Here is a 14074-nt window from a genome sequence, read left to right as displayed (position 1 = left end):
TAGTGACTTGTACACACACACTTTTTAACTTATGTTTTTTTTAATCTGCCTTATCCGAACGATTTTATTTGCCATTCACTGGCAGATCTTATAAAAAGTAGTTTTGAATAAATCATTTAAAAAAAATTGTTAAACAAACTTGGGTATTAACATTAGAGATTGAGAGTTTTTAATTTTACTATCAACACATCTTTGTAATTCCATAAAGTTTACACGTTTATAAGTAAAATACATGCGTACAGGAAATTGCAAAAGATTGTTTTGGATTCCAGACTATTATTATAAAAAGATTTAATGTGCCCAGAATTAATTAAAAAATTTAAAAGTAGATAATTGAGTGCATTCAAGTGAAATAATTTATTGAGCAAGAGGAATCAGAGATTAAAAGGATCAAAGCGAAAGTGTCTGAAAAGGTCGTCAACCCGGCGTGCTTAATGTGTACCCGCTTATATAAAATTAGTTTTAATCTATCGTGCAAAAACGCTTAATTTAGAAAATGCTTCTTATTTAAAAGGTCCTTTTTATTATTTAAGTCATTAGCGTTCCCATTTCCAAAAACAAAATGTTTTTTTAATTATAGATACAGAATAAAATCTACCCTTTTCATTCACAACCAGATAAAAGAGAAGTACCAAGGATCATTCACAGATTTCAAATCCAGACTGGCATATATACGTTTTCAAATGATGATGTCTGTATAATTTATCACGTGTGACGTAGATACTCTGTTGTGAATGGAAAAAGAGTGAGAATATTGTAAATCGCAAAAGTGATTGCACATAATTATATTTCCGACAACTTGCGGAGATGTATAATTGTAAACTGTGATTCAATCTTTAATCTTCATAGAGAAAAGGCTTCCTTTTTTGTGAGATTTAAACCGAATTTACAGAGCAGTATTGTTAGTTAATACTCCAAATCCGAAAGGTTTATTGTTTTGGACACGACAAACCTTAAAAGTAATCGATATTTCAGTAATTACTTTATAAAAGTGACGTAGGCTGTAAAACTGTGCGCTAAAACTTTAAATATTAAACTATAGTTGATAATTTCAACACGGTTAAAATGTAGAATAATTTTTTTCTAAATAAGTCATTCGTATTTTCGAAATGTATTCAGAAATGTAAATTGCTACTAGTAATGTTTTGTGATAGTCCGGAATCAACAAATTCAGGCCGGGTCAGCAATCTACCTTTGTAATCCTCGGTGAATGAGAGTAATTTAAGGCCGCCCCTCAATGACACTTCGTGATATACCTGGAATATTACTGATACGCATCCCTTCGTTTATGCTAATAACAAAGAACATGGCCTTATTTCGTATGAAACATTTATCCTTTGCATGTCAACTGAAACTCTATTTTATACACTGTGTGCCGCTTTGTAATTAAAAATTAAATGTTAGAAATATTGTACAGTATTATAGAAATATGTTGAATTATAGTAATGAAATTGTTCTTTGTCACACACCTTTTAAAATATTTTTTAATTGCTGTACAGGAATTGAAAAATTTGTTGAATGTTTTTCGTTTCTGGTTTATTTTGTAGGATGGCTGTTTTTTTTATTTTTTGTTTTAAAATAGGTGTACAAAAACTATATTATAATATCATTTTAATAAAAAGTCGTATCCGCTAGGTCGATGTTGATCGTCCAGGTCGATTGCGTCGGAGATAAGGCTCTAATCCCACACTTCTGTCTCGATGTAGGTGAAACATAGAGAAAGGGTTCAGTGCTTAGCAGTGGGATGTTACAGGCTGATATAATAATATAAACTGATTTCTAAAATTGAAAATTTTGCCTAACTTTCATATTTATTTATTATTTAAATTAAATTAAATTAAATGCAACCTGACCTAGTTTATAGAATAAAAACCTTAAAAAGACCTGTCGCTTAAAAAACTCGCTAAGCAAAAAAATTAACACACAACGCTCTAGGGAAATGACGAATATCGAGTTCACAACTGCTATTGAAGTGACACTGTTGCCATAGATACATTTATTATATACTAGTTGACCTGGCGAACTTCGTACCGCCTTATTTATTTTCTTAAATGTAATAATTACACATATCAAAATAAAATAAAGCCTATCTTTCAATTTGGATCAAACTGCGGTGTGCAAATTTGATTAAAATTGGTTATGTAGCTTTGGATCCATCGCGGACAAACAACGTGACGCGTAATTTATATATATTAAGATTTATATTAGAGTATTCTCGGAATTGGTATAGTTTTTTTTTGTTTTTTTTTTCAGGTACGCGTCAGTCTAAAGACTGGACATGTTTATTTGTTTTTTAATCGTACAAATAATTTGTCACGATTCCTAAAACACGCCAAAAAACACCAAGATGTGTCCGGAAACGAAGAGATAAAAGATATAAAAAGGATAAGAGTTCTACAATGTTTTCATTGGCTGAGGGATGTGGATGTGTGAGCTTTCGTGGAGGACGACGCACGCGCTCCATGGGAGATGACTCTTCCTCGTGCCGGAGTTCTGAAATAGAGCAAGAAGTACCAAAGAAAATAAGTAAAAGATTGCTTAACGGCGAATGCACGATGAAGGCTTTTGCACCGTTTTTAAAGTTTTGGAAAAGAGACGACGTCAGCATGACCAAGGCCGAAAGAAGTAAGTACTTGTGAAATATCTTATATTCATTCTAAACTTAGGCAAATGTTAAAGTAAAGTAAAATAAATAAACTGCATATGCATTTGAAGTAGTTCTATTGTTACGAGAATAAATTAAAATTGAAATTCTTTGAATTTAAGTATAAGTAGGCGCTCTTGAGTAAACAAATGCAAAACAGTTATGAGTGTTACAGTTAGTTGTTATTACAGTTATTTAACTCTATCACACGTCAATATAAAAATGATTGAAATAATACTTTAATAAAATATTTAAAAAATCATCAAAGAGTAGCATAACGAAAGTACTATAATGACATAATTAAATAACGTTAAATTAAACTGATAAGACAATAAACAAAGCAAAAGCAAATTTGTGATGCGGTTTTGTACTGCCTATTTACTGAGTTTGAGTTTGAATCTGTGTTAACAATGTGGATTAGATTTACCATAATCCCACGAGTATAAATAAACATTACTTGAATTCACAATACGGGTCTTCGTACATTACGCATGATAATACAACGAGAAACTTAGTTCTGCATTTAATTATAAACTAATTTAATGTTCCGTCTCAGTTTGCTTTTTTTTTTAAATATTTTTTAAATGACTTTAAAAAAATAATTGTGAAAGTTTTAAAATCGTCTATTATATAACAAAATAATTTGTGATTCCGAATCTAAAAAAGATGAACTGTCTGAAAATGCTAAAACAGTATTTATATATTTTTTTAAAAATAACGTCACTTCCTTAAAAAAAATATAATTTCAAAAACACTGAAATAGTATTTACTTTTCCAATACAAGGTATTTTCATACAAAGTTTTTACAGTGAAAGATGAATAACAAACTAAGAAGAAAGCCTTAAAATCTTAAAAGGTTTTTTTTATTATTAGACTTTTTGTAAAAAAGCTCTACTTGCCAAATCGCAAGTTCAGTAGGTTATACTCGGCGATATTGAATCATGAAGACGGGAAATATATTTTTTATTCTGTGAGAAGATTTTTTAAAAATCTAAAACAGTTTTCGTTTCCGATAGGTATATGTCTAGCTTTCTGTCCGTAACGTGAATATAATCATAATTGTTATTTTTTCCTTTTGTATAAAATATAATATATATATATATGCTGTGTGGCTACGGCACTAAAGAATTTAGCCACCCCCTTTCTTCCCGTGGGTGTCGTAAGAGGCGACTAAGGGATCACAAGGTTCCACAACCACCTTGGAACTTAAGAAGCCGACCGATGGCGGGATAACCATCCAACTGCTGGCTTTGAAATACACAGGCCGAAGACGGGCAGCAGCGTCTTCGGTGCGACAAAGCCAGTACTGCGGTCACCAACCCGCCTGCCCAGCGTGGTGACTATGGGCAAAACACATGAGTTCACGTTATTTTTGGCGTAAACTTGTGGAGGCCTATGTCCAGCAGTGGACTGTATAGGCTGTAATGATGATGATGATAAAATATAAGATATGTAATGAAATTTTTGATACTAAAAACAACAAATAAATTAGGTAGGTCACACTATAATTTTTTTGTTCATTTTTTTTCTGTTTATGCAGTGCTTATTACATATTGTATAATTTCATTTTGAAGAATGAATTCTATCATATCTGGAAAGTATTTCTGTATGTTTTTAGGAGAAATTAAAACTGTTTTCTTTTAAAACATAAATCTGGTTGCGAACATTTCTAGGAAATGTTTAAATAAAAAAAAAGCTTAATATGTTATAGAATTTGTAAGAAACGTATAAATTGTGTCTTGAGTGAATGATAATTTAATTAAAATGCAGTTATGTATGCTGTTATGCTGTTGCGTAGGACGCACACGTTCACGTGTTGTAAACATATGTCAACGGTCATCGCTGTACCATAAATTTTATTTAATTTTGCACCAGTATCTAAATTTTTTTTGGATTACATAATTTACTTGAGTTTTAAATTATTATATTGTATAACCAAGCATTAATATATCTCGCTTAATAACGTGTGATATATAATAAAGCTTATGTTTAATGATCAAAATAACAGGTGTTATGAAACCGTAATATAACCGCCTAAGCTACGTTACAATCATAAATTTTAGTATTTGATCCCGTTCATGGGTTGTAGCCTGTTTTAGCTTAACAAAATAAAAAGGGTAACTCAGTTTTCTGATATTATTATAACCATATTATGATGAAATCCTCACTTTTAAACAGATCTGTAACACAGTTCATTTTTAAATAAAATAATTGTTAATAAAACTGATTTCGATAAATATATAATCAATAAATAATGAAATTAGAATATCATCAAAGTCAAAGTCAGTTAAATACGTACTTGCTCTAATTTGAATGGATTTATAGGACAAACACCAGCTTCCTAATAGAAAAAGAATCACCAAACTCGGCACACATAGTAAAAAGTTATGAGGTAATACACATAAAAAACAGTTGAATTGAATACCTCATCCTTTTCCACCAAAAAGATTCCATCCATTTTATTTTGCAGCCATGAAAGCTGCCATACTGATACAGCAATGGTATCGGCGCTACTTGGCCCGGATGGAGGTGCGCAGACGTTACACTTGGACGATTTTCCAAAGCATCGAATACGCCGGCGAACAGGATCAAGTTAAAGTAAGTCATTGATAGTTGTGTAACATATAATAAAAAATATGTGTTATAATTAAAAGTATTAAAATAGTAGTAAAGGTATTGAAATATGTATTATGTATGCCCTTTACTCAACAACGATCCATGGATTTTTTTCTAAGGAAACCGCTTATGAGTGATACAAAATTCATCATTAGTTTTACTAGGCGTTAGAGATAGTATTAAAGCTGTGATAAATTCAGTTAATTATATTGTAACCTTTTTCTTAACTTCTTCTTAAAAGTAAATTCTAATTATATGCCTTATTTATATCGTTCTATTTTTTATTTGTACGAAAACTTGATATGCTGTGTTCTACAGATTATTTCAATAAATAAAATAAGTAAAATTATGTATAATTGGTTCATTTAAAATAACCGACGTGACAGGTGAACGAGGATTCGTTATCTTCACTTACTTCATTCAATCACTAGTCTTGTCGAATAAATAATATATTTACTCCATTAAAAGCTATCTCTTGTAGTGAGAATGGGCTTAAACTTAATGAGATCATGGTCTATACTGATATCTCACTTATCGGTGATATCATCAACAAAACCAGATGACATAATAGGAGCTTTAAGCTCAGTTGGTATAGGTTTAAATGCTTTTAAGCATTTATGGTAATATTTAAGCAGCTAAAGAGAAACATGAACGGTCATCGTCGAACGGTCATCATTTCAGTACCTCGATATATCGCCAGTCGATTCTACGTTCTATTTTAATTTTAGTTCTACATGTTACATGTTACGCTCGTGCACTTAAGTGTTCTGGGCACACCTTCAGACAACCTATATTGCATCCTATACAATATGTTGTTTGTCATGAAAAGTGTATATTAAAAGTGTAATTGATGGCACATTTAACATTAAATTCTTACTTAATTATCGTTTTTTAGTATAAATGCAATGTAATAAATAGTCTAAGCTATTGTGTGGTGATAACAATTCACTTCATTTAAAAATAATTTGTACTACCATAATGACGCAGGGATTAAGTAAATATGGTATACAAGTTACATTTGAAATCCAAACAAAAGACTTTTTTACTTAATAAACAAATGGCTTAAATATACAAATGGTTTTGCATACAAATATGTAAAGAAAGCATCTACTTTTAATTTATTTTTTCATTAATTTACTGGTATACTGGTTGGTTAATTATTTAGGAAAGAGAACTACTTTTAGATATATTAACAACCGGCGTTTTTTGAAAATCAAATTTATAACTTTTACCTTTCTTTTAAAAAAAAAAAAATTAACAACCCGTGCTGTTTTAACCAATACTTCGTAACATAAAACAAAAAATAATGCAATATGAAGCTAGTAAAGATATTTTTTAAATAGGACATTTCAATCAAGAGGCATCCAATGTACATGCGAGTTGTTAATTGAGGTTGTATCGAATAGTAAGTATACATACCGTGTTGGTGTCAACGACACCGAATATTGAAGCGCAATAAAACGATTATTAAAATATAATCGATTCTTAGTTCCTAGTACAATGAACATCGCAAAAATAACTTAATATTAATGTTTATTTCTTAACTTTTGATGTGTAGTTCTAACACTATTCTAGAAACTTAAGCTGTACATTGTTTTTGTTGCATTGAAAAGATCTGTAAGTCAACACACTAAAACATAAACATATATACCTACATATACACATACAGCGGTATACATACAGTACATTATATACCTATTAGCAGCAGTAGTAAACTCTACATTGTATGCATAAAATTAAAATCAAAAATAACTTTATCCAAACAGGCTTCAAAATATCTCCGATTTATTTTAGAAATTAAATTATTTATTACTATTAAAAGTGAATGTAATGATTTTTTTAAACCGATATTGTACCGAAATTATGAAAATAAAATATTAATATTAAAATATCTTCCGCCTTCTTGACTAAAGTTTTCTTTAAGTAATTTTTTTTTAAACGAACGATTAGTGTTTATATGTACGTTATTTGCATTGTCACGTTCATTGCGACACCAGAATTTGTCGCAGATTGTCGCTTCATAGTACAATACCCCCTCTCTTCTAGTGGGTGATGTAAGAGGCGACTAAGGGATAACACAATTCGACTACCACCTTGGAACTTAAAAAGCCGACCGATGGCGGGATAATGATTAAACTGCTTTGGCTTCGAAATACACAGGCCGAAGACGGGCAGCAGCGTCTTCGATGCCACAAAGCCAGCCCTGCGGTCACCAACCCACCTGCCCAGCGTGGTGACAATGGGCAATACACATGAGTTCACGCCATTTTTGGCGCGAACTTGTGGAGGCCTATGTCCAACAGTGGACTGCGATAGGCTGTAGTGATGATAACGATGAGTGATGAGTGATGACTCACAATAATAATAAAATTTATTCGGACAACTCGGTATGTCTCATATGCGCAATTAATTATGTTAAAATTTGTTTTTTTTTTTCATATTATTATTACAGGAAAATCATAATACGGTTAGTCATTGAATGCATAATGATTATAATAATTGAGGATTAATATTTAATACGTTGCTGTAAAAATTAATCTTAGCAATTAGGGTAAATTATTATATTTGTTACAACGTTACAAAGTAGGTAATACAAATAAGTTTATTTCGTTCATTTACGCCGAGTTGCACGAAAATAAATTAAAATTTATGTAGTGATCAAACTAATTTATTTGCAAGAATTGTATGAAATTCTTGTGATTAAATTAGTTTAATCTCTACTTAAATTTTAATTTTGTTTCGTGCAACTCGGCGTTAGTCTCGTAAAAGCGCGCAGGTGTTTGAAATCACGACTATCGTAGGGCTGATATTACATAGTTTACGAATGTAGTCTAAACCTTCTTTGACCATGGACATATTTTTGGATTGAGTTGTTTTTTTACAGGACTAATGAAACTAGAAATGAATTTTAATGCGGTAATTGTTAACTATTTATATTACCACACACCTTTTTAAGTCCCCTCGTGGATGTGAATGATGGTAACCCTAACGACTACTAGACACGTTACGAGTACTAGACACGTTATATAAATTCAATGAGCCGATAAATCAGTAACAGGTACGACAGTCGTATTAAATTTGCGGGATTTTTTTGATTTTGTTTATTTTTAAATAAGTCGACTTAAGATTTTAAATGTTGCGATTTCTTGATTCTCTGTTTTTTTTTTAATCCTTAACGACTGATCACACGAGGTGTTATTTTATATGTGTTTATTCTTTTTCTTGGATTAGTTTGAATTTTATTTGTATAAGAAAAATTTATTATAGTTTAAGAAAAATGAAAATTAGTTAGAGTTTAATGTTTCCTCAATATTTAACTTATAACTTAAAAATTAGTTATATATCGTTTTTATTCCGAAATAAAATGTACCATGTCTCTTATTCTTTCATATCACAAGGGTAGGAAACAAGCGTACGGACAGCAAGTTGGTAGTGTTTTCGACCCTGACCTTTGCTAGTATCTCTGGTTACCTTAAATCATAGAAACGACAACAATACTTGAGAGCTTATTTGGCTTATATTCCAGAGTATTGCTCTATAAATAATCATTCGGCCCTTCTGGTACGATTAAGAGACAAACATCCGTCTGTCGAAACTTTAGCAATTATAACAGTTGTAAAATCGAACTTGTTCCATTAAAAGTCATAAACTAAAAGAAGAAGAAGTTTGAAAAGGATATGTAAATTTATTATGATTCAATCTACGTTTAAATGATTTTCTTTACGGCAAGAAAACGGCTTTAGAAAATAAAAAGTCTTCAGGAAAATTGTATTACTTAAGAAATGTAAATTTCTTAACCTTAGTTCAACTCTTCATTTAAAATAATTGTTTTGAAAAGCTGTTTTCAAACAGTTATAATTACTTAAAATAATTTATTTTGTGTCAAAATCTTTTTCAAATTGTATTGAACTACAAATAAAAAATGTATTCTTAATATATTATATTTATTACTTACTTCGTTTTTCGAAATTTGTCTTCTAAAGAGGTGGAATAGACGGTGAGCATTTATAAAAGGCTGTATGATTTATAATTTGAAATAATTTTTAAATCACACTAATTCTAGCTACTACTAACAGCTAATACAATCAGGTTAATCTATCAAAGGCTTAAAAGAGTTACTACCTCTATATGTATAGGTAGGTACAAGTACAAACACTTTCTTGTTATTTATTTAATGTGGTACGGAATAATACTCTTTAGCTGTTTAGTATTAATTTTAATATTTTGTTTGTATTTATTTAGTGGCATGTATAGAAACGTTTATACGTAAACGTTTTAACGTATTATGTAGGCGAATACCTTGGCCTAAAAAAAACTTTAATTCGGAACTTACAATTTTATCATTACTCGCCTAAATCAGACCCAAATTATTACTTAAATTTCGATGTTTTGATAAAAAGGTCTGAAGTTAAATTGACTTATTAACTAAAATAAACAACTTAAAGTTTTAAATTGATTACGTCTACAAATATCTAATACCTGTTTGGGTGTATTCTAAGCAGAATGATATGAGTAGATAGTAAACATCATATATAAAGAAGTTAGCTTAAATATACTTATTTAATATTTTTTAGACTTTATAAATATCAGCGAGTAAAAACGTAAGCGTCCGAATTTTGTTTTAGACTACAATAAAATATTATTGATATATATAGACAGACAAAAAGGTTTTATAAGAAAACGAAAACGCAAAAAAGTGACTATATATTATATACAGGTAATATATTTTTGTCGCCATTTCGTATGGAAATATAAATCCAACATCTGTTTACAGAATTTATATTAAAAATATGAACAATTTTCATTAACTTTTCAAGATGTTGCCTAAGATATTTACATTGTGTACATATAATTTTTGAAATTCCATTTAATATTAAAAACATAACTTTTGAGAAAAGTCGTCGACGGGAGAGAAATATTAATTTGTCAAAAAGTCAATGTACTGTGTGGCTACGGTACTAAAGAATATAGCCACCCCCTCTCTTCCCGTGGGTGTCGTAAGAGGCGACTAAGGGATAACACAGTTCCGCTACCACCTTGGAACTTAAAAAGCCGACCGATGGCGGGATAACCATCCAACTGCTGGCTTTAAAATACACAGGCCGAAGACGGGCAGCAGCGTCTTCGATGCGAGAAAGTCAGCCCTGCGGTCACCAACCCGCCTGCCCAGCGTGGTGACTATGGGCAAAACACATAAGTTCACGTTATTTTTGACGTAAACTTGTGGAGGCCTATGTCCAGCAGTGGACTGTATAGGCTGTAATGATGATGATGATGAAAAGGTCAATAGAAGTTCCCGGTAAAGGGCGAACATATTGTTTGTTTCGTCGTGATTAATATTAATGAGCAAATATCTTTGCTGTTATTCTTTCGTAGTAGGTACACTTATTGTCTTATTTGGCTTAGCTATAGAATAAAGATAAGCAATAAGCATTGGTTATATTTATTTTAACTTATATAAGTGAGAATTAAATTTAGTGTCAACTGCGATGTGTTCAGTGAGTAAATTTCCGTCAGCAAAGTTACGTTCAAATCTGATTTACAATAAATATGAATTTTTCTGTTTACCTTTTCCTCGATTGTCGAGAAAATTGTATAAAAGAACGAAGAAAAGACAAGTGATATATTAGAATAAAATATTACAATATGTTTTATGATAACACACGCTTAATCTAAAAATACTCATTTTACAGAGTTGCGGTGAGATGTCCTGAAATCTAAAATAATGAAAATCATGTCTGTCAAGCGCAAATGAAACATGAAAATCGTTACTATAATTTTGACTAGAAAGCAGAAAATATTCGACATGTTTCAGAGATCATTATAAAGATTGTTAAAGTCGTGTATACACTAGTAACAGTATCACTTCTTTAAAGTTTATATCTAGGTACTTGTAATGATACGGTATGTATGTATGTATGTATGTATGTATGATATTCAGGTACAATGTTATTGATATATGATTTTGTTTTAAAATACTCTAGGATAAACAGAAGTCATCATAGAGGACTTTTTCTTATGTGGTCAAAAAGACATTAAGTAAATTTAATTTGAAGTACATATATGACTATACCATATGTACTAATACCGTTTGTACCCCAGTATGCTTCTAAACTATTTTAGAAAATTCTAAAATCGTACCGAAATTAACAATAAGGGTTATATAAAGTTATTATTAGACAAGACACATCGAGTCAGTGAATTTACGCATGAGCGGGTTAGTCGATGATTATTGAGCAGTCAAGCGGCTGCACGAATAAGCATATTTTAAATTAATTATAATAAATTTAACAGGCTGAGTTATATGTACCTAATGGATGTCGTTCATTACTTGGTTTTATTAATTGTTATTGTATTTATTATATAGGCGGTATTTTTAACCGACTTCGAAAAAAGGAGGTGGTTACTCAATTCGACCGTATATATATATATATATATATATTTTAAATATATGTTGGGGGTTAACTCCGTCGTTTATGAACCGATTTTGATAATTCTTTTTTTGTTAGAAAGGAGATATCCCTAGTTTGGTACAGTGATGAAGGAAACCAGCATCTGATGATGGGATCCCAGAGAAATTGAGGGGAACTCGAAACTTCGCATAACTTTTTACTGGGTGTACCGATTTTGATGATTTTTAATTTAATCGAAAGCCGATATTTATCATGTGGTCACACTTAAATTTCATCGAAACCTGATTACAACTTTTGGAGTAATCTTTGATAACGCGTATTTACTTGACTAATTTTTCCGCCTACATACGTTTTATTACTTGTCGATATAATTGAAGTCGGTTTTTCTTCGTTTGCTTGCAAACACAATTGTGTTCTAATAAAATGTATTTATGTCTGTAAAAGAACACTTATATATGTTTCGTTTTATTGTATTTTTACATTCAGAAAATCATTAAAGATAGGTAATAAGGAAAATGAGATCGCATGCTTTTATTGCTTCCCTTGGATTGTTCGCACGTTTGAGGCTCATAAAACCTTCAGCACTTATCTTTCCACTATAAATAAGCTTTTATTTTTGTTTACTTTGTTATTCAACGGACGATTTTAGTTTTATTGTATTAGGTTTTTATGTATATTTACAAACTAAATTTATGAAACGATTTTATTCAAGTTTAGCATATATATAATATGTTATGCTAGTTGACGCGTATGTAAGGTAAGGAAGAAAGAAAGGAAATTTGTTAACCGTAACGCGTTAACTTTGAACTGTAGCGAATATCAAAAATTAATACACTATATTGTAGGACACGTTTACATTAAATTAATTATACAAATAAAATAGAATTGTGTTTGCTCGCAAACAAAAAATAACCGACTTCAATTACATCGACGAGTAATACAACGTAGATCGACGAAAAAATAGTCAAGTAACTACGCGTTATCAAAGATTACTCAAAAAGTAGTTATCAGATCTCGATAAAATTTATATGTGACTACATGATAAACATCAGCTTTCGATTAAATTAAAAATTATCAAAATCGGTACACCCAGTAAAAAGTTATTACGGATTTTCGAGAGTTTCCTCGATTTCTCTAGGATCCCATCATCAGATCCTGGTTTCCTTATCATGGTACCAAACTAGGTATATTCTCTTTCCAACAAAAAAAGAATTATCAAAATCGGTACACTCAGTAAAAAGTTATTAGGGATTTTCGAGAGTTTACCTCGATTTCTCTAAGATTCCATCATCATATCCTGGTTTCCTTATCATGGTACCAAACTAGGGATATTCCCTTTTCAACAAAAAAAGAATTATCAAAATCGGTACATCCAGTAGAAAGTTATGCGGTATAATACAACGTAGGTCGACGAAAAAAGCGTTAAGTAAAAACGCATTATTAGATATAACTCAAAAAGTAGTTGTTAGATCTCAAATAAATTTGAATGGGACCAATTGACACACACTACCTTTCGATTAAAAGAAAATTTGTCGAAATCGTTCTACCCAGTCAAAAGTTCTGAAGTAACATACATAAAAAAAAAATACAGTTGAATTGAGAACCTCCTCCTTTTTTGGAAGTCGGTTAAAAAATACAATAATTGTTTTTACTTGGAAACTACAAAAAACCGACTTCAATTACTTCGACAAGTAATAAAATGTTGGTAGAGAAAAAATAGTCAAGGTAAATACGCGTTAAAAAATATTACTCAAAAAGCAGTCATCAGATTTCGATCAAATTTAAATAAGTCTACAAGACAAGCATCAGCTTTTGATTAAAATGAGAATCATCAAAATCGATATGCCAATTAAAAAGTTATGTTGTGTAGAACGTCGGTCGATGAAAAAAGATATAGCTCGAAGAGTACTGATTAGATCTTTATTAAATTATATTTTTACTGGGTAGACCAATTTCGACAAATTTTTTTTAATCGAAAGGTGGTGTGTGTCATTTGTTCCCACTTAAATTAATTTGAGATCTAACAACTACTTTTCGAGTAATATCTTATAATGCGTTTTTACTTGACTATTTTTTCGTTGACCTACGTTGTATTATACCGCATAACATTTTACTGGGTGTACCGATTTTGATGATTTTGAATTTAATCGAAAGCTGATGTTTATCATATGGTCACATTTAAATTTTATCGAGATTTGATAACAAATTTGTGAGTAATCTTTGATAACGCGTATTTACTTGACTATTTTTTCATCTACCTACGTTGTATTACTAGTAAGGTATATCAATCGCTCATTCAACGAAAAAAAAAAAATATTTTTCGTGATATCTTTACGGGTCATCTCATTACAGCCCGCCCCCTCCTAGTGATATTTCGTGATTTTTTTCTTGTATTTATATC

The 14074-nt window shown here is 30.7% G+C and overlaps 1 protein-coding gene across 1 annotated transcript in view; it reads left to right on the top strand.

Moving 5' to 3' along the window:
- Positions 1 to 14074, top strand: part of LOC123670384 (serine/threonine-protein phosphatase rdgC) — an 81534-nt gene that overhangs the window by 31103 nt on the left and 36357 nt on the right. The window contains exons 2-3 of the mRNA XM_045603881.1: positions 2254 to 2625; positions 5115 to 5242. Of these exons, the coding sequence (XP_045459837.1) occupies positions 2400 to 2625; positions 5115 to 5242 (354 nt within the window). The 5' untranslated portion in view covers positions 2254 to 2399. The remainder of the gene's footprint in view (positions 1 to 2253; positions 2626 to 5114; positions 5243 to 14074) is intronic.

This window comes from Melitaea cinxia, chromosome 4 (assembly GCF_905220565.1).
Source record: "Melitaea cinxia chromosome 4, ilMelCinx1.1, whole genome shotgun sequence".
Taxonomy (NCBI): Eukaryota; Metazoa; Arthropoda; class Insecta; order Lepidoptera; family Nymphalidae; genus Melitaea; species Melitaea cinxia.
Note: the sequence above shows the minus strand (reverse complement) of the source record. Positions and strands in the feature narration are given on the sequence as shown.